The following is a 24485-nucleotide window of genomic DNA, read 5'->3' on the forward strand; positions in this document are numbered from 1 at the left end:
ATGCTAGGCGTAACGTGAAGAGACAGGAAAAGAGGGGTGTGGATTCGAGAGAGAAAAGGGCACAGCGGATATTCTAGTTTACATTTTGCGAAAGAATGGAGCTGAGCAAGGCCGTATTTAGTGCCTAGGGTAGATAATTGTTGGACCATTAGTTACAGAATGGGTGCCAAGGGAAGGAAAGCACAGTCAAGGATGGTAGAAAACTAGGTGGGGTGATGAAATTAGGAAATTCTCATGCGTAAGTTGGAGTCAGCTAGCGCAATGTTAATGGTTAATTGGAGGTCCCAAGGAAAGGCCTTCGTCGTGCAGTTGATATAAAATAGGCTGGTAATGATGATGATATCGTAATCATCTCCCAGAACCTGGAGTAGCATGCCAGGCGGTCAGGCTAACATATGCAGCATATCAATAAAGCTTCTATCTCACTCTCTCTCTCTCTCTCTCTTATTGAAGTGGCGTGGTCAAATGCTTATCACATCCCTTTAGATGAAGCAGTTGCCATGGTGCGCGACAAACGCCAATTGCAGGTAAAATGTTAGAGTAAAGTAAATGTTACGTTGAATCAGTTAGTGACATGGAAATGCTGTTCTGGAATCTCACACCCTCATACTTATTGGCCTAGTTTGTCAATTCTTCGTACACGTGGCCTTGAGAAAGTCAGTCGAACAAACTTTTGACGTCTTTGGAGGATGCGCGAACTTTTGTTTAACACTCTCGCTCAAAGAACTCAGAGACCCTTGAGAATTTGAAGCTTTCAGTTAATGCTCCAGCTTCATCAGCGAGATTCGATGATACGATATTGTCGCCCCTTTCTTGGCCTCTTTTTGCTGGATGTCATGCAGTTCTTTGAAATTTTTGGTGGCTTTTATAATGCCCAAGGCTTTCTCTCTAGCACAGTAAGCTTAACTAAATGACCGAATTTAAGCACGTTATCTCTAGTCATTGCAGCAGGCAATATCCTTGTCAGTTTACATTTAAAAAAGGACTTCTTCTTGAACAAGTTGGTGCTTAGATTTCCTCGGTATACTCTGCGGCGCAAAATACATTTCTTGAAAAGGGATTTTCAAGAGATGTATTTTGCGCCACAGAGTATACCTAGGAAGTTTACATTCATTCTGACTTGTTTATTGGATAAAGGCGTAGAGGCACCATGTTAGATACATATATATATCTTGGCTTTCTTTTCAGAATAAACAATCTTTGGGTCCCGCATGACGGAGAGGATGATCAGCACATGGACATAAGATCTGTACAGAGTAAGTTATAGCACTGCCTACATGTCATAGTGCTTTGCGTGATCAGAAAAAAAAACTTGCTCTGCGATATTCTTAATGCCCAAATTGAAGGCACTCGGTAGACCTCAGGAAAGTACAAGCGTTCCTTGTTCTATATCATGCCAGCATTGTACTGGTATAATGCCGAGTAGGTGAACCGTAGTTGGATGTGTTTAATGTTGATACGATGGCTGGGTGTGGTGGACTCCGAAGGGTGCTATTCGGAGCGGCAGTGCTTCAATGGCTAGTCCACATAGTAACAAAAAAGACTTAATGGGGTAAGAAAGAGGCAGCATGCATCATACAAGGCAACAAATAATTGGCACAATCGAGCGTCTCTGCTCTTTCATTCGAAGAGATAGGACTCGTACAGTGGGCGCTAATGGGCTAAACAAGTGAGCAATATTTTTTGCTCAGTATACAACGTAGAGATAGTCAATTCGTGAGTCTTCATAGAGGCCGAGCGATTTCGGAGAAGTTCACGCCTGAAATAACTCCATAGACCGAAATATGGCTAGACTGACCTTTCGTCTTCCATCTTCCGAAATGTTGTCCGGGTCAAGGCCGACACCTTGAGCGTTGATTACATGTGCCATATTATGAAACTCTTGAAATCGCAACTGGCACTTTTCTGGTTCGGTTGTTAGACCTGGTGAGTGGGTAGCCTTGAGCAATAAACTCAGTTGCTGTGCCTGCAGATTAAATGCTGCAGAAAGTGCCCTGTCCACCAAGTGTCTAAGCACAACTGCCATTTGAGTCCGCAGAGTGTATTGTCCATCTTACCCTGGAACGTCGCCAGTGCGCAAAACAGGTCGAATGGAAGCGTTCAACTTCTACAATTCGTCTTGGGTCACAAACATAGCATTTTTTTGTGGTCTGTCTTATGCATTCCACTTTGCCACTTTAACTTCCAAGAAGGAGAAATATTTGTGTGTCGTAGGCGATCCAGGTTGTGATCGACGTGTGGTAGGGGGTATACACCGCGTTTGTTCGCGCTGTTAAATTTTAGAGTGCGGCTTTTAGGCGCCCGTTCCTGTGCCGCGCTCTTTCGTAACTGAGTGAATGAACACAGCAAAGGATGAAAAAAGAACGTGGAACGCAGCGGGAGACGAAAGGCTGCGATAGCAAAGAGAGTCCGAAGAGGAAAACGGAGGAGGAGCGTGCAGCAGAACCACGAGATGGAAAGCGGAGAAGGAGGGTACGGGAAAAGCGTGAGAGGAAAAGCACAGTACCGAGCAAGATGGGCTTTGCGGTGACGATGGCTATGAGATGGCGACATAGTAGCGCGCTTCGTCTGTACGCAAACAAAGCGCTTCATGAGCGAAGGTCTGTCTGCGGCGGCTGCTATCAATCGCACCCACGCGCCACCTCTCGCGATCTCTCGATTAGCGAGGCTGTTGCACTACACATCGCTCAGTTTGCAACGCGTCGCACGAGACACATTGCCTGCACCAGCCAATATACTGCGAAATGAAAGCACGTATACAGCTGCACTAAAATTTCGCGTTAGGGAGTATCGTAATCGTTGGTGAAATTTTTTCGTGATTAGTTCAGAAACAGCACTGCGGGCCACGCCTACGGGCTGTTTGGTTGCTGGTTGACATTGTCTTGAAGCATGTTTTGCGCTTGACTCTTCATAATCCCCCTTTCCTTCGGTGATGCTACAGGTGTTGGTGTATCGTACAGACGCGGTTGTTTCGCCGCTTACTGTACGGTGCTTAGCAATTGCGCGGCGTAGTACCTTGATGAAGTGGAGGAACATTCGGGCGATGAAATCTCGTATTACAGCCTTCTGGGTTGGCGACGGATTCGGTTGATTGAAACTGATGCTGGTGGCGTCGTCTTTTACTATAGTGACATAAATCGTCACTATAGTAAAACTGTGTAGGAATTAGATGGTTGGGTTCCTTGCGACATCCTGAAGTTCCCTTACATGGCTTGTAGTACATGGCATTGCTCGGTGCCTAGATGGGCAGTGCCATGTGCCACAAGAATACCATTATTGAGCAGTAGTTTCACCTTCGTATCCACTGTACCTGCGGAGTCATCGTATGTTTAATTTCTTAACGCGAAAAGTTCCATTGTATTGTCTCAACACTGTTACGTCATCGTCGATACCACGTAAGTCCGGCGTGTTTTGTCACGCGTACCTTTAACTTGCTACATTGGAAAGACGCACTAGCAGTTGATTATGACACCGTTCACTAGCAAGAACTCAATTCTCTGTATTTCATCATCTTCCCAAAATTCCGAGGGCACAATAAAGTGAGCGATACAGGTAAAACATCAAGTTACGATTCTTGCTGCGCTTCTTCCGAGGGGCGTAATGAAGTTATCGCTTTCTGTGCGTACCTGCGGTCCACTGCACGGCATCAAAAGTGTCTGCAGTACCATTGAGAGTGCGTTGCTTTTGACCGAATAATTAACAGCTCTATCCACTAATCGATTCAATATACAATCTTCCATGGTAACACGCAATTCTAACGAGATTTTTTTGTATGTCTGTCTTGTTCACCCTTTTCTAATCGTCACTACCGCGCTATCCGCTTGATCAAGGATGCTTGCTTTTTAAACTTCAGCGGGCTCGCCTGCCGAAGCCACTCGCCTTAGTTTCCCTACATGGGGTTAGTGAACGCTTTCTTCGAAAAATTTAGATGCATGTGGAATTGGTGATCGATAACATGTTGGAGCTGTCGAGCACGGCTCGCTCTGGTCAACGGCAGTTAGGCTGCGTTGTCCAGACAGGTATCCTTCGATTTCGATTAGTTTTTCGCCATTATGGGGGGCAAATGGTATTTAGAGGATAGCCACGAAGAGTTGCTCGGGGGTATGCGCACGTTTTGTATAAGGTTCATGGCTTTTCGGCAGTAAGAAAAAAAGGGGGCACCCTGTCGGAGGTGTGCCATACGTCGCTTTTTCGAAGCCTCAGCTCTGCTCAAAAGGGTGCATTGCGTGGAGTCAGTTGGCGCTGGCACGGGAAACCGCAGATGTAGCATTCTGCACGGTTGGCAGGTGTAGCATGCCAGCGTGTAATTCCGGCGACCGCATGCCGGCAGGGGTTGTTGGAGTGACATAGTGTACGTCGGGCTTCGGTTGCAGAATGTCACGCCTAACTTCATGCCAGATGATGTTGAGGAAATATTCAACTGTGGTTGCTACCTGCATGGCTGCAGCTCTTGAAGCTACTGCTTTGCGGTGAATTGTACTATAGTAATTCGGTTTTACTGTCTAGGTCCGCAGAAATAATGCCCGTGGATGTGCAGCTGGCATTGCGATTGTATTCGCAAGCAAGGTGCTGCAGTACCTTCTGTGCGGTCTTAGTTAATACGCGTAACTCGGCATCTAGTGGTTTCCAATCCAGTCCGGCAAAATGGCTTCTGTGTAACACCACTTTTTGTTTCGGTGTCAGCTGCCGCAGCTGGGCCATCCAAGAAGGGCCCGTCAACCTCTGAGTTGGTGCCCTCAAAGGTCTCGTCTCCCAAGGTGCAGCCTTCATGGCAAACGCACCGTTCGCAAGAGCGAGTCTCCTGCGCCCCGCAAGAGGTTATGGACGTTACTTCTAGTCAAACAGCATCACTAGAGCCAAAGGAGCGTTGAGAATATCTCGACTGCTCAAAAAAAAAAGATATCGGGGCCCCAAAATGGCTTTGTATGTTAACGATACTTTATTAGACACAGCACAAACCTCGCCTGAAATATGGACACACAAATAATCTGGTGGAATGTTAGGCGACTTCTGCGCAGTCTAGATGAGGTTAAAGAACTTCTTTAGAAAATCAAGTCCGGAGGTGCTGTGTGTTCAGGAAACACACCGAAAATCCGGACGGATAATCTTTCTTAGACACTATGACATCTTTCGGAGACCTCGACGATGCTCTCGCCTCGTCGGGCGGTGTGGCTATAATTGTTGATAAAGGGGTTGCCTGCCAGCAACTCTAGACGTTCATGGAAGCCGTTGTTGTCCGAGCGTCGTTGTTCAATAAGCTAGTCACAATCACTTCGGTCTACATTTCTACCAGCTACCAACTGCACAAAACAGACTTTCAGAGCCTTAACAATTAACTTTCCAAAGCCTATATACTTGTGGCAGATACAAATGCACACAAAGATCCCTATCGGGACACTCTCATTGCTATGCGAGGGCTCGCCTACTAGAAAATTTCCCTTTTTTCGTGAAAGAAAAAAGGGAAATTCTCATAAGAAATGGACTATATTATATAGCGTTTCATATAAAACATTGTCGTCGATAGACATAAGCATAGCGTCAAGTACACACATGCCATGCCTTGAGCAGACTGTGAGAATGAATCCTTACGAACGCGACTACTTTCCAATTGTCCTAAAGCTAACAAAACCAGATCAATGCTATGCACAAGTTCCTAGATGGAAAATCGATTCAGGAGACTGGACACGGTTTGGCGAACTTACGCTGTTTGCCTGGGATGATGTTTGTGCTTTCAGTTTTGATGATGTAATGACATACTTAGCAGCTCTAATAATTTATGCCGCATCAGCATATATCCCACGAAGAAGACGTTCGGCTTGGAAATGAAGCGTTCCAAAGTGGAAGGAGGATTGTAAGGAAGCACGCAGAAGGAAGAACAAGGCGTGGTGCCTCCTGCGTGACTCTCCTACGGCAGAAAGCCTCATGAGACTTAAGCACATCAAACCACAAGGCAGGTGATCACGACATATTGCTAAGAGGGAGAAAAAGGGAGATGAAGGTGAAAGTATGGAACACTAGGCCAATGCGCTTGGAGAGCATTTCGAGTGTATTTCTAGATCAAAACATTACTCCGAAGTTTACTTGAAGCACAATAATATAGCAGAAAGTAAAGCAGTGACTCGAAAGTGCAGTGGAAATGAACAACGCAACCATCCTTGTGGTGTAGCTGAGCTCAGAGCGGCTTTGATTACCAGTGAGAAGTATTTTCCGGGAACTGATCGGATTATGTGCGTAATGATCAAACGCCTTCACCCTGATACACAAATGGTTCTGTTGTCTCTTTTCAGCACTATATGAGCAACAGGATACATTCTGTCAGCATGGAAAGAGGCTATTATAGTCCCTATCTTAAGACAGCGTAAGAATCCTTCTCTTCTGGCAAGTTACCGGCCTATAGCGCTAACTAGCTATTTCTGTAAACTATTTGAAAAAAGAAATCTTAATCGCCGGCTATTACACTTCCTCGAATAGGACAAAATGCTTGACCCTTCTTATAAATGTTGATTTAGAGAAGGCCGATCCACAACTCACCACCTTGGGCGCAATCAGAGATCTTTGTTCGAAACGCGTTCTTTTAGTTGCTGCAACGTCACAAAATGGCAATACGCAAAGTTTGTGACAACGAGAGGGAGAGAGCAGCCAGTCGGCAAGCGGTGGACTCCCCGGAACATTACGCACCTCGTTTGTCGTCTGCTTGTGGACAATATATATATATATATATATATATATATATATATATATATATATATATATATATATATATAGTCAAACTTAAACACGTCCTCAAGTAGCAATACGTATCTCTACTACAATTTATAACTATTGGTTTCTCATCGTGGTTCCTACGTGATGTCACGCCGAGCAAAAAAAGAAATAATAAAAAAAAGAAACGTCGAGATCAGCGGCACCCTTTTCAAGAGCCATCATCAACATTCCGCTGGCTCGCTGACACCCGATGATGTCGTCGAGTTCGCGCCATATATCCAACGCACTGTTCGTTTCTAGAAACGACAGCGACGCCGCAATTCGCTTTCTTCCATCTCTTCAAATGCATTTCGCACTTCCAAGCGTTCTGCTTCGTCCTCGAGCAACGCGGACGAGAGAACCGAAGGTCCCATTGCAAGCCCCATTTTCTCGAATTAGCCTATGCATGGGATCCGAACGTGCAGTTCTGTAGCCGCAGCCGCCGTTTGGACCCAATCGAATCCACCAGACATGCCTTTTGCTAAGTTTTTCCTGTCGCTGTTCTTTGATGTTGAAAAGGCTTATGACACCACCTGGCGCTACAATATTCTGCGAGGTCTCTATGAAATTGTTATTCGCGGCAACATAGCTAACGTAATTGAAGATTGTTTAGCGAGCCGGACGTTTCTCGATAGAGCTGGCTATGCTCTCTGCAGGACATAAATAATTATTTATATTATAAATGACTTAATTATTTAAATATACTGTCAACTCCAAATGCGGTTTTTATTCTGGTGGGTCCACTGAAAGAAATAAGAATTTAAGATATACCGCTTATGGAATTGTGGTTATTGATTGCTAAGGGTACAAATGAAGCATGTCTAAGCATCGAGAATATCAAACTAAGAGACTTGAGACTGGGATACCGCAGGGTGGAGTACTTAGTTGTACCATTTTTATTGTAAAACGGAATTCATTACGTTCGTTTATTCCGCAAAATATGCTTTATTCCACTTATGTTGATGACGTGCACATGGGATTTCAATTCTGTAACCATGCAATCTGCGAACGACCGGTTTGACATGGCTTGAACGAAGTGTCCAGATGGGCACCGGAGAACGGATTCAAATTCCTTGAAAGACTCCTGTCTTTTTTTTTCAAGAAATAGGACTCCGTTCAAATTAGCTGCATGGTCAAAACTTAAAGACTGCGCGCACAGTTTTAGGCATCATTTTAGGCACGAAATTAACCTTTTTTTCACACCTGAAGTACCTTAGAAAGAAATGACCGAAAACCACGAATATTGTTAAAATTCTGTCGTTTACTACACTGGGTAGTGCCAGGAAGTGCATCATGAACCTTTACAAAGTCCCTATTCGAACACGCTTGGATTACGGGGCCCTGAGATATCAATCTGCTGCTGCTAGCGTCTTGAAGATGCTGGATCCTGCCCATCAGCTAGTTATCCGCTTGGCAACCGGTGCAATCAGGACAAGTCCTGTAGAGAGTCTGTGCGTTGAAGCTAACGAGTGGTCGATTGATCTTCAGAGATCGCACTCCAGTTTCACTTCTTAATGTTAGCCCAAACCACGACCATCCATCTTATGTAACCATCAACGAAGTGTCGTGTGCAACGCTGTTTAATAATCGACCAGCAGCCAGAGAACCATTCTCTCTGCATGTAAGGAACCTTATTGAGAAAACTTTGCCCTATAGCTCCAGCGAAACTGTTACTGCCGTGGCCGTGCCAGCTCATACAAGGTGGCGCACCCTTTTTAGAGGTCACTAAACACGCGCCGTGGGCACATATTAAAATGCATTCCCTAGAACACCAGTCCCAAGTACTCGTGCACAGGATTTTGCACAGAAGCTTCTAAGCCACATGTCGGGGTGTCTTATGCAGCCGTCGGTCAATCCTCCTCGGAATCCAGTGTAGTGCACCCGGAGACAAGTACCTTCTCGGCTGTGAAGCATGTATAAGGAAATCAAAACTTCAAAAAGCAATCATATTTAGAGACTCTCAAAGCTCTGTAAAAGCTTTGATGTCACTCTGTAAACAGGAAAATCCTGTACTCATTGAGGTCTATTCCGTTCTGTGTACAGTGTAACGTGGTGTGAATTAACCACGTTAATTATATCGCACGCTTTCAATCCTACAGCTGCTGTCGCTGCCGCAGATTTGAAGCCTTTCTTGAGAAAGAAACTGCAAGCCAACTGGCGACGCTTGTGAGGTGCTGAGACAAATTACAAGCTGCACCTAATTAAGCCACAATTAGGTTTCTGGCTCTCTGCAACGCAACCACGACGAATTAAGTCCTATTTTGTCGACTCAGGATAGGACACATGTATGGCACTCATAATTTTCTGCAGACTGGTAATGAACCTCCGACCTGTGGTAGATGTGGTGAGGGGCTGACAGTACTCCACGTCCTCCTGCAGTTGGGAAGCAGAAGATGAGAGAAGGAAACACCTTCCTCTAACATACAGGCAGCACATCTGTCTTTATTCGGTAATGTTTCATGGTCCAAAGCAGACTAGGTATTTAGAACGATGTTGTGTTACATGTTATTAGCCCAATAAATTCGTAGCGCGTCATCTCAACAGAGGACGCCGCTGTGACTAGTTTTATATAGAACATGCCTCCAGGCCTCTGCTTTTCAAAGGCTGTGTTAAGGCAGTAGTGCTTCTTGCAAATCTTTGCCTCTGACATATTATAGTATAACGTCATTCTTTTTCAACGTATCTTTCGTGTGCAAAGTACCCACCTCATTAGCCATTGCCATGATTTTACTGTAGGTTCTACGCACTTTACAGCGACCGTTTAGAGCGCAGCTCTTAGACGCCTGTTCCTGCAGCGAGCGCTGGCGTCGCTTGTAACCGAGCGTAACCTAGCGAATCAGCACAGCGAAAAATGAGAGCGAACGCAGGGGCAGCGAGGGGTGAAAAAAGCGATGAGAGCGAAGAGGCGCAAGGAGGAAAGCGGAGAGCAGTCTGCAACGGAACCATGAGGCGGAAAGCGGAGGAAGCGAAAAGGTGAAGAGGAAAGCACAGTGCCGAGGGCGACCAGGCATGAGGCTGGCGCGGAAACAAAGCGCTGGTGTCGGCTTCGGATCCACTGCGCATACGTTACTTCGCCGGCGGCGCCGCAGCCGCTGTAAAGTGCTCTCTGCGCGAGCCACGCGTTTCCGTGTTCACGCTTACCTTCTCAACAATGAGCGACGCAACCGGTGGAAAGGCTTCGTCTGACGCTGCTGCTGAACAAGCGGCCCGAGCAGGGTCTCTGCGCCGCCGCCGATAAACACCTAAGCAGCTGCGCTCCAAATTCATATTAGGGAGTGTCGTAATTGTGGGTGAAATTTTTTATGCGCCCTTTGCAGCGACGTTACATTTGCCTCTCGTAATTCATCGCGTCACTGCGAACTCATCAACACTAGTCTGGCGCTATTTGAGTATACTTCGCCCTTGCGCCAGAAAACACCGGATTCATCATTATCATGAAAGGGATTTGGGACGAAGCGTTTCATATGCTTCTGTCTAAAAACACTGCCACTGTCGTTGAGGTTATCTAGCTTTGTCAAAACAGTGACGGGCTCTGCAGGCAGCGTCTTCTCACACGGCATTCACCTGTGTCAGACGAAGCCTGGACTTGATCCATTGCGCTCCCAGATAAAATAAATTGTACGCTTTGAGGTGGCTCGGAAACTTTCGCTGCTATCCTCTGCCGGACGACAGCTGGCGTCCTTGCTGCCACACCTTTGGCAGGTGATACAGGAGAAAGTTTTTGACGCTCTGCCTTCGCCCCGCGAGCTTCCGCCGGCGCCGATACCCGTTGCCTGCGCCGAGAAAAATGTGCCCCTCACCAACGCCGGGGCTGTCGCACGGCCGCCGCCTCAGATTTTCTCGCTGTTGCCGACATCTGCGCCACTACATTAGCTCATCGATTCATTCAGTTGAGGTTCCCAACTAACATTGGACGATGGTGCACCTCCGACAACCGGCCAATTTGTACTTTGTATGGATTACCTGGCCACGTCGCACAATTATGCCGTCTCAGTGTGACGTCCTATCGGCAGAGCTTCCAATCTAGCCCGTACGTTTCACCATGCACGTTGTGTTCTGTCCCCCACCTCCGGGACCCTGACCAGATATCCCCGTACTTAGACAGCTGACCACTCACTGACCGCTGCTCGCAATCGCCTCGACTCCTCTCGCTTTCGCCAATGCGTCGTCGTCCCCTTATGCCCTGTTATTGCTCACCCTTAGTCCTGATCTTGACTGGTTGAGCGGGTTCATCACCGCAAGAATCGGGAGATAACGACGAAGGCGCATATCGTGATGATAAAAAATAGAAAGAATCGATTCACCTTATTAGTACATTGTTGTAACTCTATCCGAGCCTCCTGCAGTTTTGTCTAACACAGGGGGCCAGGGCGGCCATAAATAACCCCTCGCGTATAGCCCTTACAATCGATGGAGAGGTCCCTATACTGAAAGGGTCATTCATTTCTAATGGTCTCTTGGTAGTCGGTCTGTGGTTGCGCCCGTGGAGTTGCTAGTGTTTGCGTGTTCAGCGCAGTCTTGTGGCCCTCTTGTCAAGCTGGGAAGGTTATCCTTGTCAGCTGCAGCGGCCATAGGGTTGACGCTTTCTCGACGATGAGTGCAATTACCTCGACACGGGAAAGTGAGTTGGAACGTTTACTACGCTTGAGAGGTCGAATTCCAGGCCGGTGATAACAGCCCGAACATGAAAACTAATCGCCACAGTTCCCGAGACAAGCACTGTGTCGTCGACGAAAAGGCCATGTCCTCTTTCTTCCCTGAGGAATGTGGTCGGCGTAAACGTGGTCGGAGTGGCTGTACTTGCCTTCATCGACACTAGTGCAGGAGTTTCTGTCATTAGTGCAAAACTTTTTTGCTTCCAACAAAACGTTAGGACACCATTGCCAAACTTATTCTTTCGCGATGACATCGCAGACTGGGTTACATCTGCGGCCGCATGCGCTTCCCGTGTTGTCATTCACTTGCTACTGTACGTGATTGAGTTTTTGGGGCTGTGCTCTTGTTCGCCCGACCTTATTTTAGGCTGGGAATACCATTTCGCTAATCACCTCAGCATCGATTGTTCCCGTTACGAAGAGGAATTTTCGGCGCTTTGCGACGTCACGTTTGTTGATGCACAGGAAGGCGGTGGTAAAGTATGATAAGGTATGATAAAATATAAAGACATCTCTATTCCACAGTGTTCTTCTACCCTTTCCACGCTGTCGTGCAACATTGTTACTGATGCGAACTCTCTTCTTGCGCCTTCTGCCATGTTTGTTCGCCACAAGTGTTCCCCGCTGCCTTCTACTCTTGCGACGACGTAAGCTGACTACCTGTTAGCAACCATTTGCCATCTCCCCTTGCATTGGTTCGTGGTGAGTGCGCTGGTGACGTCTAGAGCACTGGCGCTTCTACCATCGACATTCCAACAGGTTCCATGACCACTGATATCGACGTGCTCACCCTTAGTCCTGCTCAAGAGGCTGCTTCCCGTATGTAATGAATACCTCCATCACCGACACCATGGACTCATTCTCAACGCGCCCAGCTTCTCCGTCTCCTAGGGAACTTTCGCTCTTATTTCGACAACCAACATGCTTCGTTGGGACGCATGTCAACTGCTTGTCACCGCATCAACACAGGTACGAGTGCACCACTGCGATAAGTGTGACATCGTGTGTCAGCGTCAGAGCGCCGCCAATTGTCGACGACCTAGCAGCTGAAATGCTAAAGCGTGGCTAGAATAGCAGCTTGGGCTTGTTGGTTTTCCATCCTGCTAGTAACAGCGCAAAATATAGACAAGACAATGACAATATAGACAAGCACAATGACCAGCTGGTCCGGGAGATAATTGAGGCGGCCGAGATTACCAGACTTCGTGACCAATGCGTTAGCACGCCGTCCTTGTTACTGACAAAAAAAGAACTTGAGCTTTTGCACGTGCAACCGCTATCTTGAGTGTATAAAAGAAAAGGAGGAAAAAAAAAGTGCTTGTTTCACATGATGTGATATCACGTGACTGCGACACGTGAGGGCAATGTGTATAAGAAGCCGTGTTTCTTTCAGAATAAACGTTGTTGAAAGTCAGCGCTTGTGGTGTCTTCTCTCGTCCCTTGTCTATATTTTGAGCTGTTACTAGCAGGAAGTAAAGCGTGGCGTCGTGTAACCTTCCAGCAGCCCCTGCACGTACCCAGTATTCGTTAGGAAGAAAGACGAATCCATTTGATTATTTTTCGGTTACCATCGTCTTAACAAAATAACTCGCAAAGATTTTTAACTTTTGCAGAGAATTGCTGGCGCCCTTGACTGCTTTCGCGGTGCGGAGGTCTCTTCTATCGACTTACGTGGCGTTTATTGGCGAGTCCCTCTGGTGCCAGACCACCAAACAAAAACTGCCTTTCCCATACCAGACAGCTTATATGAATTTCGAGTCATGCTTTTCGGGCTTTGCACCGCCTTAACAACATTCGAGAGCATGATGGCAAATCTGCGTGGCCTCAAGTTGAAGACACGCCTGCGTCACCTAGAAGCTGTTATTTTTGAGCTTACTTTCTCCCCACTTCTACCGGCTAGAGCAAGTCTTGCATTGTCTTACGGGCGCCGGCATTAAGCTCAACCTGAAGAAATGCAAATTAGGCGCAAAACAGCCCACCATCCTTCGGCATGTGGTATCTATATACGTTACGTTTCTTGATGCCGCCCAGCTCCGTGTACTCGTCGAATTTCCAACACCTTCGTCTCTGAACTCTGCAGCTTCATTCCCTTTATTCCTTCACTTTATTCCTTCATTCCTTCACTTTCGCCGCTTCATTCGGAATTTCGTTTCCGTGATAGCTCTCTTGATTCAGCTTCTAAGGAGCGATTCAAACAATTTCACTTGGTCACCAGCTTGTGTCGATGCCTTCAAGAACTCGCGCCTTCTCCTCACCTCACCGCCAATGATTTGTCATTTTACCCCTACTGCTCCGACTGAAGTGCCCGCCGATGCCGTTGGTGCAGGTCTCGGCGCTCTGCTTCCTTACTGCATATCTGGATTCGATGAGCACGCCGTTGCGCACGCAAGGCGGACTCTCATCAAACCTGAGATACATTATTCTGCGACATAGAAGAAATGTTTGGGAATAATCTAGATGCTTGGTAAATTTGGACCTTACCTCTACGGCCGTTCCTTCGATGCTGTTACTGACCACCATGTGCATTGCTAGCTGTCGACACTGAATGACTCCTACGGCCGACAAGCTCGATAGGCTCTGCGGTTGCAAGATTTCCACATGCGCGTTGTTTACCGGTGTGGCCGCCGCGACACCCATGCCGACGCGCTTTCCAGTTCGTCTGTGCCAGCTGACAACGCTGCTTGCCCCTTTGCCTTTGACGACGTACTTTCGTCCTCGGTGGGATACACCACGGCTTCGGAGCAGAGCAAGGATGCCTGGATTAGAGGTCTCTTTCAGGTCCTCTCAAATTAATCGACTCCTCTTCGAGCGCTGCTCCGTCAAGCTTCTCCCTTTGAAATCCGGGATGGCCTTCTGTATCGCCGCAACTACGTGTCCAATGGCCGCAAGTCATTACTTGTCAAGACTCGACATATGCGTGAAGAAATAAGTTTGGCCTTCCATTCTGATACACAATGCGCACACAGGGATGTCTTCAATACTTACAAACGGCTTAGCTCAACGTTTCATTGGCATGACATGTACACCTTTGTCCGCACGTATATGAAGTCACGCCCGCAATACCAACGCCGCAAGGCTCCTGCTCAGAATGTCTCCGGTCCGCTCCAGCTAACCCCAAGCCCTGTCAGGCCCCTGATTGCGCTGGCATTGACTTGTATGGACTCCCTTCCATGTACGGTGTCCGGGAACCGCTGTATAATTGTTGCCATCGACCACCTCACATGTTACTCGGAAACAGCCGCTCTGCCAGCCGCCGCAGTTCGTGATGTTGGCGTCCTTCTTGCGGCAATTAATCATCCGTCGCGACGCAGCTCACGAAGTCCTGAGTGACAAGGGACGTGTGTTCTTTTCCGAAGTCCTGAACACACTCCTCGCTGAATGTAACATCGTCCATAGCACCACCAACGCCTGCCATCCTCAAAATAATGGCTTGATGGATAGATTCAACCGGACACTTAACGACACGCTCTCTAAATACGTCGCGGCTGGCCGCACCAATTGGGACTTCATTCCGCCTTTCATGACGTACGACCCGCCGTGGTTGCTCAGTGGCTATGGTGTTGGGCTGCTGAGCACGAGGTCGCGGGATCGAATCCCGGCCACGGCGGCCGCATTTCGATGGGGGCGAAATGCGAAAACACCCGTATGCTTAGATTTAGGTGCACGTTAAAGAACCCCAGGTGGTCAAAATTTCCGGAGTCCTCCACTACGGCGTGCCTCATAATCAGAAAGTGGTTTTGGCACGTAAAACCCCAAATATTATTATTCATGACGTACGAGTATGCGTACAATCTGCACGGCAGGCAACTACAGGCGTTTCGCCATTCTTCCTCATGTGTGGCTGCCAACCTTCGACGACACTGAACACAATTCTGCACGACTGGCCTGGCGAATCCGAATGTGCACCTCTCTCTTAAGGTGCCCGTCACACGGACGAATACCGCATGATCGCCCGCACCTTCACGATTACCAACCATTTGCAGCAAAAATCCCGACGTGGACGATGACCGCCCATCTTGTTGCTTCCTGTCAGATTCTCTTGTGCGGTTTGGGTTTCAGCTGTTCGTGCTGGCAGTTTATCCCAACCTGTGTCCAAATACCAAGGACAGGCCTACCGTGTAGTCACGAAGACATCACCTGTGCACTATGTCGTCGGGCCTATCGTGCCACCTACGGACCAACGCTGTCGCGGCCGTGAAGCCGTCCACTTGCAGCGCCCGAAACCATGTTATAACCCACTCGTTCTACCCACCCTTTGAGCCGCCAGGATGGCTCCTTTACCACGATGGCTAATTGTAGTGAAGACAAAGGCCGTGTGCTGTAGCCACATCACCATCTCACCACGCTTCTGGGGCTCTGATCGGTTTTGAGTAAATGCTGTCGCTTCTTCTGTGGCCATTCGTTCTCTTGTCTTAGAACGCACACACACGCACGCACACAGACACACGCACGCACACAGACACACACACGCACACAGACACACACACACCCACGCACGCACACCCACGCACGCACACCGACGCACGCACACCCACGCACGCACACCCACGCACGCACACCCACGCACACCCACGCACGCACACCCGCACACGCACGCACGCACACGCACGCACGCGCACGCACACACACGCACACGCACGCGCACACACACGCACACACACGCACGCACACACGCACACACTCACACACACACGCACACACTCACACACGCTCACACACACACGCACACACTCACACACACTCGCGCACACGCACACACACTCACACACACGCACGCGCACACGCACACACACGCACACACGCACACACGCACGCACACGCACACACGCACACACACACGCACACGCACACGCACACACGCACGCACACGCACACACGCACGCACACGCACACGCACACGCACACACGCACACGCACACACACACGCACACACAAACGCACACACGCACACACACACGCACGCACACACGCACACGTTGTATAAAGAGAGAGGGGCACTTAGGCTCGCGCGCTCACACTGCGGGCGCTGGCCTAGACAAGAAGCAGAATAAACCACGCGTTCCAGCGGACTACCAATTGTCTGCTTCTCTCATTACTACATATATAGGTGTTGTTAGCTCGCATTTTATTATTTTATTGCTCAACATATTGTGGGTTGAAATTTGATGCTGTATGAGCTACCTAGTGCACACGACCAGTCTACCAAAATTGAGTCACTCCAGATATATATAAAGAAAATGAAAGAAACCCTTCGATATCGTGCGCTATTCTATTCATAGGACTATGTGTTTTGAAGATATGACTTGACACAACATTTACGATTTGTTTGATTACGTAGAACTCACTGGCGCATTCATTTGTATGTTAACAATCACTGCAAAATAATTTGTCTATTCAGCAAGACACTTAAGGCTACACTACACGTACGCGTACCGGGGCACGATAGCTCGCGCCCACGCGCCTTGCATTTTCCGCGCCTCGCGAGTAATGGCGGTGAAGACCTACAAGACTTGCGCCATAGAGTTTCATACAATAATTGACGTGTGCCAACGCGCCCCTACTTGGCGAGGACGCGCGCGCCTGTGTTTAGGAGTCTACACAGAGGCAGATCGGCTCCGCCGATTTTCGGCAGGAGCCGCGGATAATCTCATCTGAGCCCATCCACGCTACGACCATCGGACACCGAACGTCATCCGGCATCCCTGGATACGATTTCCAACGAGGTGGGCCCATTGAAAGCTTTTCCTGAGTGTTTCATCGGTCGGCCACGCCGGCGGGTCGGCTAAGCCTAACGGCAGAGCCACCGCCCGGCGCGACGGGGCAACCGTTTAGCGCCACCACAAGATGTCTCAGCAAGCCACATACCGAGGATAGGACCCAGACTCGATGAACTGGGCCACCATACAACCCAGCGGCAATACAGAGCAGCCGCTTTCAACCTTGAAGAGCCCCGCGCTCGTTGCCGCGATCGCTCGACGAACGCAGGGCTCGACGAACGCGGCGGCCATGGATGCGGCCTCCTCGGACGCTCCCGCTGCCGGCGTTCGCCCCTGCAAGCCACCAACGCCCGCCTCGCGCGTTTCGGACGGTAAATCTCGGCCGCCGGTGACCTGGAGACCGGCTCCAATGCCCAAGCCAGCCCCGGAGGATTTCGTGGTTGTTGTGAAGCCGCGAATACGGGTGTCTCTGCACGAGAAATTACATGAAACCGGATACGGCAGAGCGTTCATCGCTTACCTGGGCGCGGAATGCGCACAAGTCATCACGGTTCTCCCAATTAAGGAGCAGAACATTATACTGGTTTACACTGCAAAGCCCGAGATCGCTGACCGCATCATCGGAGATTTCGAGCTCGACTCTCCCACTGAAAAAATCCCCCTACTCGGACATCTCCGGCAAGACGGCGGCAACATCTGTTATGGTGTGGTCACGGTGCGCAACACGGATACCGATGAAATCTTGTGTTCCAGTCTCCAGTGGCGCTCCGGAGAAATCCTGGAGGTCCGGAAATTCGGAGCATCAAATAAGGCAAGAGTAACTTTTGCTGGCAAGAACAAACCACGCTACATTCACTACGAGGCTACGCTTATACAAGTCCGCCCGTATCGGCGCACGATCCCTGCCTGCTCCCAGTGTGGCATGGTCGGCCACCGTACTGACGTCTGTCCCGGCCCCAGGCCGGACAAGTGCGGGCTGTGTGGAACTGCGGCCCATCTCATAGACGGAGAACGCGAACCGCACGAATGCATCCCTCGGTGTACCTTGTGTGGAGGAGCCCATGCCACGGGGACTCGATCCTGCACTGCTAAATATCGCCCACTGCAACACCAGCGCTCGGAAAAGGGTCACCGTCCCAAACCCAAGCGCGGCCGTCGTAAGCGTGGGAAACGGCGACCAAAGAAACCCGTGCACCAGAGAGACGACTCTGACCACCCAAAACAAAGGGCGCCCCCGGCCGGTCCTATTGACCAGGGAAAGAAGGACGCGCCCCTCCTGCCACAGCAGCAGGCAGGGAAACAAGCCACCGGAGCGAGACCGGAGATGCAAAGAGCCTGGGTCAACGCGGTCAAACAGGGAACAAAGGTGAGCAGCAAGGGTGGGGTGGCCCCCTCACGTCCTCCCTTTTCCTCTCCCCATTGCCCCCGCACGCCGGAGCAAATCGAAATCATTGCTCTTAAAGAGCAAATAGCTAACCTACAAAAACGGCTAGCTCTTGCAGAAGAGCGTCAGAAATCTCCCCCACCGCCCGTCCCTCTGTCAGTAGAGGAGATGGATAGCGATACCTCCCCTCCCGCGTCCCCTGACCACGGACACTCGGTGATAGAGGCGAGGTTCAACGCGTTTGAGGCGCAAATGAACGCTAGACTTCAGGCATTCGAAAAGCAATTCACAGCCGCTCTCGAAGCAGCGCTCGGCAAAATCCCATGCCTTATAGCGGCACATACCTCAAAATCTACTCCTGCTACCCGACGGAGAGGCACAGTCAAGCGCCTTGTCGGTCAAAATATTAAGGAGAGCAGAACCAAAATTCCGCACGAGGAGGAGGATCTTCCTCAGGCAGAACCGATTCCGTCGGTTATACTGTCTACCGGGGCCCCCGGCTCAGAACAGGCCCCGCACCTGACCATTTTCAATTCCAGTACTCAACATGGCGGGACACCCTAAATCCCTCCGAGTGTCACAACGCAACTCGAATACTGCTGAAATTCTGCAGTGGAATTGTCGAGGCTTCAAGGCGCGCACCAAGCGAGCTGACCTTAGACTCTTCATTACAACCCTCCCTCAACTTCCTGCTGTAGTAGCCCTCCAAGAGCCGGGAGAGGGCGTCACTTTCACGAACTACATAAGCTATCAGCAGGACGCACAGAGCTGTATCTGTGTCCATAAAAATTATACGGCCTCTCCGGTGGACCTGGACTGTAATGTAGCTTTTTCGTATGCGATGGTCACCCTTCTTCCGCTTCAAAAACACAATCCCCCGCTTCACATTCTAAATGTGTATAGCTCACCAAAACTACCAAACGTCACGTTTGCTGATCTCTTCAGCAGGGCACTAAGAGTGGCAAATAGGGAACCCCTCATAATTGTTGGGGACTTCAACGCCCCCAGTCGATTATGGGGCTACCACCGCGAAGAGAAACGCGGACGCAAGCTGGCGGAGCTTGCGTCTACGTTGGGCCTCACTCTTCACACGGACCCTGCCAAACCCACTCGGATTGGGAACTCCGTGACTCGGGATACCTGCCCGGACCTAACATTTACTAAAAACATAAGATACGCAGATTGGCACAATACCGAGGAAACCCTCGGTAGCGACCACTGCATTCTCACGACCACAATTCGCACTTCACCCCTCACTCGTCCTCACCACAAGGCAACCCTCCCTTCCAGACTAGCCAAAATTTCGTTCCAACTACAACAACCCACAACCTATAGTGGAACAGGGGTACACCACCTGGTCACAACAGCTAATCACGCAACTCACAGACACTGAACAGCACGTTCAGCTCTCCGAGGCAAATCCGGCGGTGGACAACCACCTCCTTCACCTCTGGGAGGCCCGGCACAGCCTTGTCCGCCGATGGCGCCGGCAAAAACACAACCGTAAACTCAAAATTCGCATCGCCGAACTCTCCCAGGAGGCGGCAGAGTACGCGGCCCAGCTCGCCGACTCCAACTGGGTAGACCGATGCAATACGGCCGCTCGACAAATGTCGAACCGGAGTACATGGCGTCTTTTCCGCGCCCTAATTGATCCTACGAAAACCCGGACAGAAACCCATAAACACCTCCAGCGAGCGATCCACAACTTTAACGGAGACACAGCCGCACTGGCTATCTCCCTCAGAGAGAAATATCTCTCCACACACCAGGATGCCCGAGGTCACGCGTACTCATATGCAGGCTCTGAGAACGCTGAGCTGGATCGACCGTTCCAGCTTCATGACCTCAAAGCGGCACTTGCCAAAATGAAACGAGGAACAGCTCCGGGTAGGGATAAGGTAACGGTAAAGCTTCTAGCCAACCTCCCCGACCCAGCCTATGAGCAGCTCCTCACTTACTTTAATGCAATCTGGCAAGGTGACACCCCTCTTCCCATTGACTGGAAAACGGCGTTGGTCACCTTCATCCCTAAACCAGGAAAAGCCATAAACACAGACAATCTCCGGCCCATCTCCCTCACCTCTTGTGTGGGAAAGCTGATGGAGTCTATGGTACGGGATAGATTGTCCACCCATCTAGAGACCCAACACATCTTTGCAGACACCATGTACGGCTTCCGCCCACACAGGTCCGCGCAGGATGTCTTACTACAACTTCATACGGAGATTCTCGAGCCAGTCGAACACCCTAGTGACGGTAAGGTCGTCCTTGCGCTAGACCTAAAGGGTGCCTTCGATTACGTCACGCACGAAATCATCCTAACCCACTTATCCCAGGTAGACTGTGGATTTAACACCTTCAACTACATTAAACAATTCCTCACAGACCGCCAAACCTTTATCCGGATACAAGACACGGAACATGGCCCGTACCAGCTCGGTACGCGAGGTACCCCGCAGGGAGCGGTACTCTCACCACTCCTTTTCAATCTGGCCATGATGAAGCTCCCTGCCCTACTGGGTGAGGTCCCAGGCGTGCAGCATGCTCTGTACGCCGATGACATCACATTGTGGGCTACTCACGGATCGGTTGGAGCAATCGAGGCCAACCTGCAGCATGCGGCGGCTATTATGGACGAATATGCCCGCCGATGCGGCCTGGAATGCTCCCCGACCAAATCGGAATTTGTGCACTTACGACCCAACCCGAAGTGCACCACTAAACTCAACCTATCCCTATGTACAGGCCCCATCCCGGAACGCGACGAGATCCGAGTTTTGGGCCTTTACATACATAGGAACCGCAAAATTGATACCACTCTTCAAAAGCTCCGTAAGGTGGGGGACCAAGTGGGTCGTATGATCCGCAGGGTATCCAATAAAAAGGGGGGCTTGCGATGCAAAGACGCTTTGCGGCTAGCGAACGCATTCGTAACCAGCCGAATACTCTACTCGGCGCCCTATCTCCACCTACGCAAATGCGATGAAAACGCCCTTGAGGTGATTTTACGCAAAATCTATAAGAGAGCCCTCGATCTTCCCATAACTACGTCCAACAAATGTCTCCTCGAATTGGGGATGACGAATAGTTTTGGGGAACTACGCGAGGCTCATCTTAACAATCAATTCTTGCGGTTGAGCAAAACACCAGCGGGAAGCCGCCTCTTGTCCCGCTTGCACATCCGATATATAACCCACACGGAACCCAGAGTCTCACTGCCAGACGCATGGCGTCTCACCTTAAAGGTGAACCCTCTCCCTTACAACGTGACACGAGATACTCACGAGGGCCGCCGCCAAGCGCGCGCTACAAGGATCACCAGAACATATGGAGATCGCCCGGGAGTATTCTATGCGGACGCTGCCGGCCCTCACCACAGGGGTTGGTTTACGGCGGCAGTCGTCCATCAAAACACACCCGTTAATGGTCTCACTTTCCGGGCCCCCAATATTACTTACGCGGAGGAGGTGGTCATCGCACTTGCTGCCGCAGATCCAGCGTCTCGGGTCATCATCACTGATTCGAGGGGTGCTTGCCGCAATATAGAACAAGGCCAAATTCCATATCGGGCCTTCCAAATCCTGAAGAAATGTGAGAACCAGGGATTCCAACCCCGGCGCTCCATTATTTGGGCCCCAGCTCATCAGGGAATAGAGGGGAACGAAGTAGCCGACGCTACAGCCCGCGCGCTTCATTTCCGGGCGTCGCCTCTATCACCCGTCGACGAGGTCCCTGAATTCAAACCGGCAATCACCTTTAAAGAAATCGTACAGCTGTATCAGCTTAATCACGGCCGATACTTCCCCCCTTGCAAAGGCCTCAATAAGACGGAGGAGCGCTGGCTTCTCCGTCTCTACACAAATACCGTACTGTGCCCGGCGGTGCTGAAACACTTCAACCCGGCATTTTCGGGCGAGTGCCCGCACTGTGGGGAGGTGTTTGCGGACACATACCACATGGTGTGGGCATGCCCCTCTAACCCTGCTTTCCCCCCAAACCCCCACCCTACACGAGAGGACTGGGAGGCCACCCTGCTCGGCTGCTCAACCCTCCAGGAACAACGTGCCCTGGTGGCCCGAGCCAAAGCCGCTGCAGAAGCCACGGGGGTCCCGGACTAGGGACCGCCCCCTAGACTTTGTAAGGGCGGGGCCCTTAGGGCTCAGCTCGCGGCTCTCTTGTAAATAGAAATAAAGTTTGTAACCAACCAACCAACCTACTTGGCCCTCAAGATGAACTGATCCGTGCAGCGTCGTGTGCTCAGCGTCTGCTTGCCATCCTGTCTGTACATGCTCCATAGTTGGTGGATTGCCGCAAAAAATCTTTTGATGACATTACCATAAGCTTTGTCTACCTACATACAATAGCGAGGCTTCGCCTAATCTGTCGCCGTTTCCCTGAATTTACCTTGTAGCAAGTAGTAAGTGCGAACGCCCTAATAAATACACGTGCGGCACAGCGTCTGCTCGGCGTTTACTTGTCGTTTTCTCGCGGCGGTCATCACGTAACATGCTAGAGCGGGGGTATCTATTAATTATAAAGTGGGAAATTACGTCTTTAGAGCGTCCAGCATCGTCAACGCATCACCATTGCTAATGTTGTTGAGCCATCTACTAACTAGAAATCGCAGCTCTTTTATGGCTCGGCGCCGTGTCTGTAGTCCTTTCACCGTAAAAACAAACAGCCGATCTCAGTAACTAGTGCTTTGACCTCAACTTGAGATCAGACTTAGAGATGACGGATTTTGCCACTTGCTGACAGGGTGAAAAGCCAGTAACAAGCAAGAATTCAGATGGAAGACTGTGGTCGGCGCTGTACTGCCGCTACCATGTTGCTGTAGATAGGATGATCACGGTTAGGGTGGCTATTGCGGTTACTGGCGATAGCTGCCATAGTAATTCCCAGTATACGACGGTCATGCGTAGATAGATAGATAGATAAACTTTATTAAAAGAATAATCAGAAAAACCACTACTGGTCGGGGCCCTTAGTCCAGGGCTCCGCTGGCTCTTGCCATCTTCTCAGCTCTCTTAATCAGCTTGAGCTGGTCGTCGAGGGCCGAGCTGGACAGCAGTGCCTCCCATTGCTCCCTCGGTATGTTCGTGTCTGGGTGTTCTATGTTGTGTAGTGTGCACTCCCACGTAATGTGGTATAGGGTTGGTGTGGCCCCACACCATGGGCATTCGTCCCTGTAGGCTGTGGGGTGTATCCGATGTAATATGTGTAGGTTCGTGTAAGTGCCTGTCTGGAGCCTACGCCAGGCAGCGGCATCTTCTGTCTTTAGGTTTCGATGGGGTGGTGGATATCGCAAGCGACGCCCTCTGTGGTAGTTCACGATGGCTGAATGCTCGAGGTCGACAGGGTCCAGGTCTTCTGCAGCCGGCGTGATGAGTGCTCGGTTATGTACGAATCCTCGAGCTGCTCTGTCGGCTTGCAGGTTGCCCGTGATGCCAGTGTGACCCGGTATCCAGATGATAGTTTGGGTGGCGAAGTCCTCAGAGTCCTCCTTGAGTATTCCGGCTAGGACTTGTGCAGCAGGTCTTCCCATTCTACCCTGTAGGAAGTTGCGGCAGGCCTGCTGGGAATCCGTGAGGATCGTCAATAATTGATTTGCGTGTAGGCCTTCGCGGATGGCTAACGCGATGGCCAGCTCTTCGGCTTCCGTAATCGTGCAGGGGCGGGTCGATGCCGCGGAGGTAACGTGGCCTCGGTGGTCGCATGCCACTGCAAGTGCGCCCTTGTTGTTCGTCCCATACATGGCGGCGTCCGTAAACCGGGCCGTTGTACTGAACCTGAACGCTTTCTCCATGTACTGGGCCCTTGCTCTCCTCCTGCCGGAGTGTAGGTTATGGTCCATGTTGCATGGTATCGGGGCAACGTGAAACCTGTCCTGGATGTGACGAGGTATCAAGCAGGTTTCTTGGGTTCGTGTTGTTATTGCTGGGAACCCCAAGGTTCGTAGGACCTGCCGGCCCGTGCGAGTCC

The 24485-nt window shown here is 50.2% G+C and overlaps 1 protein-coding gene across 1 annotated transcript in view; it reads left to right on the forward strand.

Annotated features, from left to right (window-relative positions):
• Positions 1 to 24485, forward strand: part of LOC142570592 (phospholipid-transporting ATPase ABCA3-like) — a 145698-nt gene that overhangs the window by 102224 nt on the left and 18989 nt on the right. The window contains exon 13 of the mRNA XM_075678962.1: positions 1189 to 1256. Within this exon, the coding sequence (XP_075535077.1) occupies positions 1189 to 1256 (68 nt within the window). The remainder of the gene's footprint in view (positions 1 to 1188; positions 1257 to 24485) is intronic.

The sequence above is a fragment of the Dermacentor variabilis genome, chromosome 2, assembly GCF_050947875.1.
Source record: "Dermacentor variabilis isolate Ectoservices chromosome 2, ASM5094787v1, whole genome shotgun sequence".
Lineage (NCBI taxonomy): Eukaryota > Metazoa > Arthropoda > Arachnida > Ixodida > Ixodidae > Dermacentor > Dermacentor variabilis.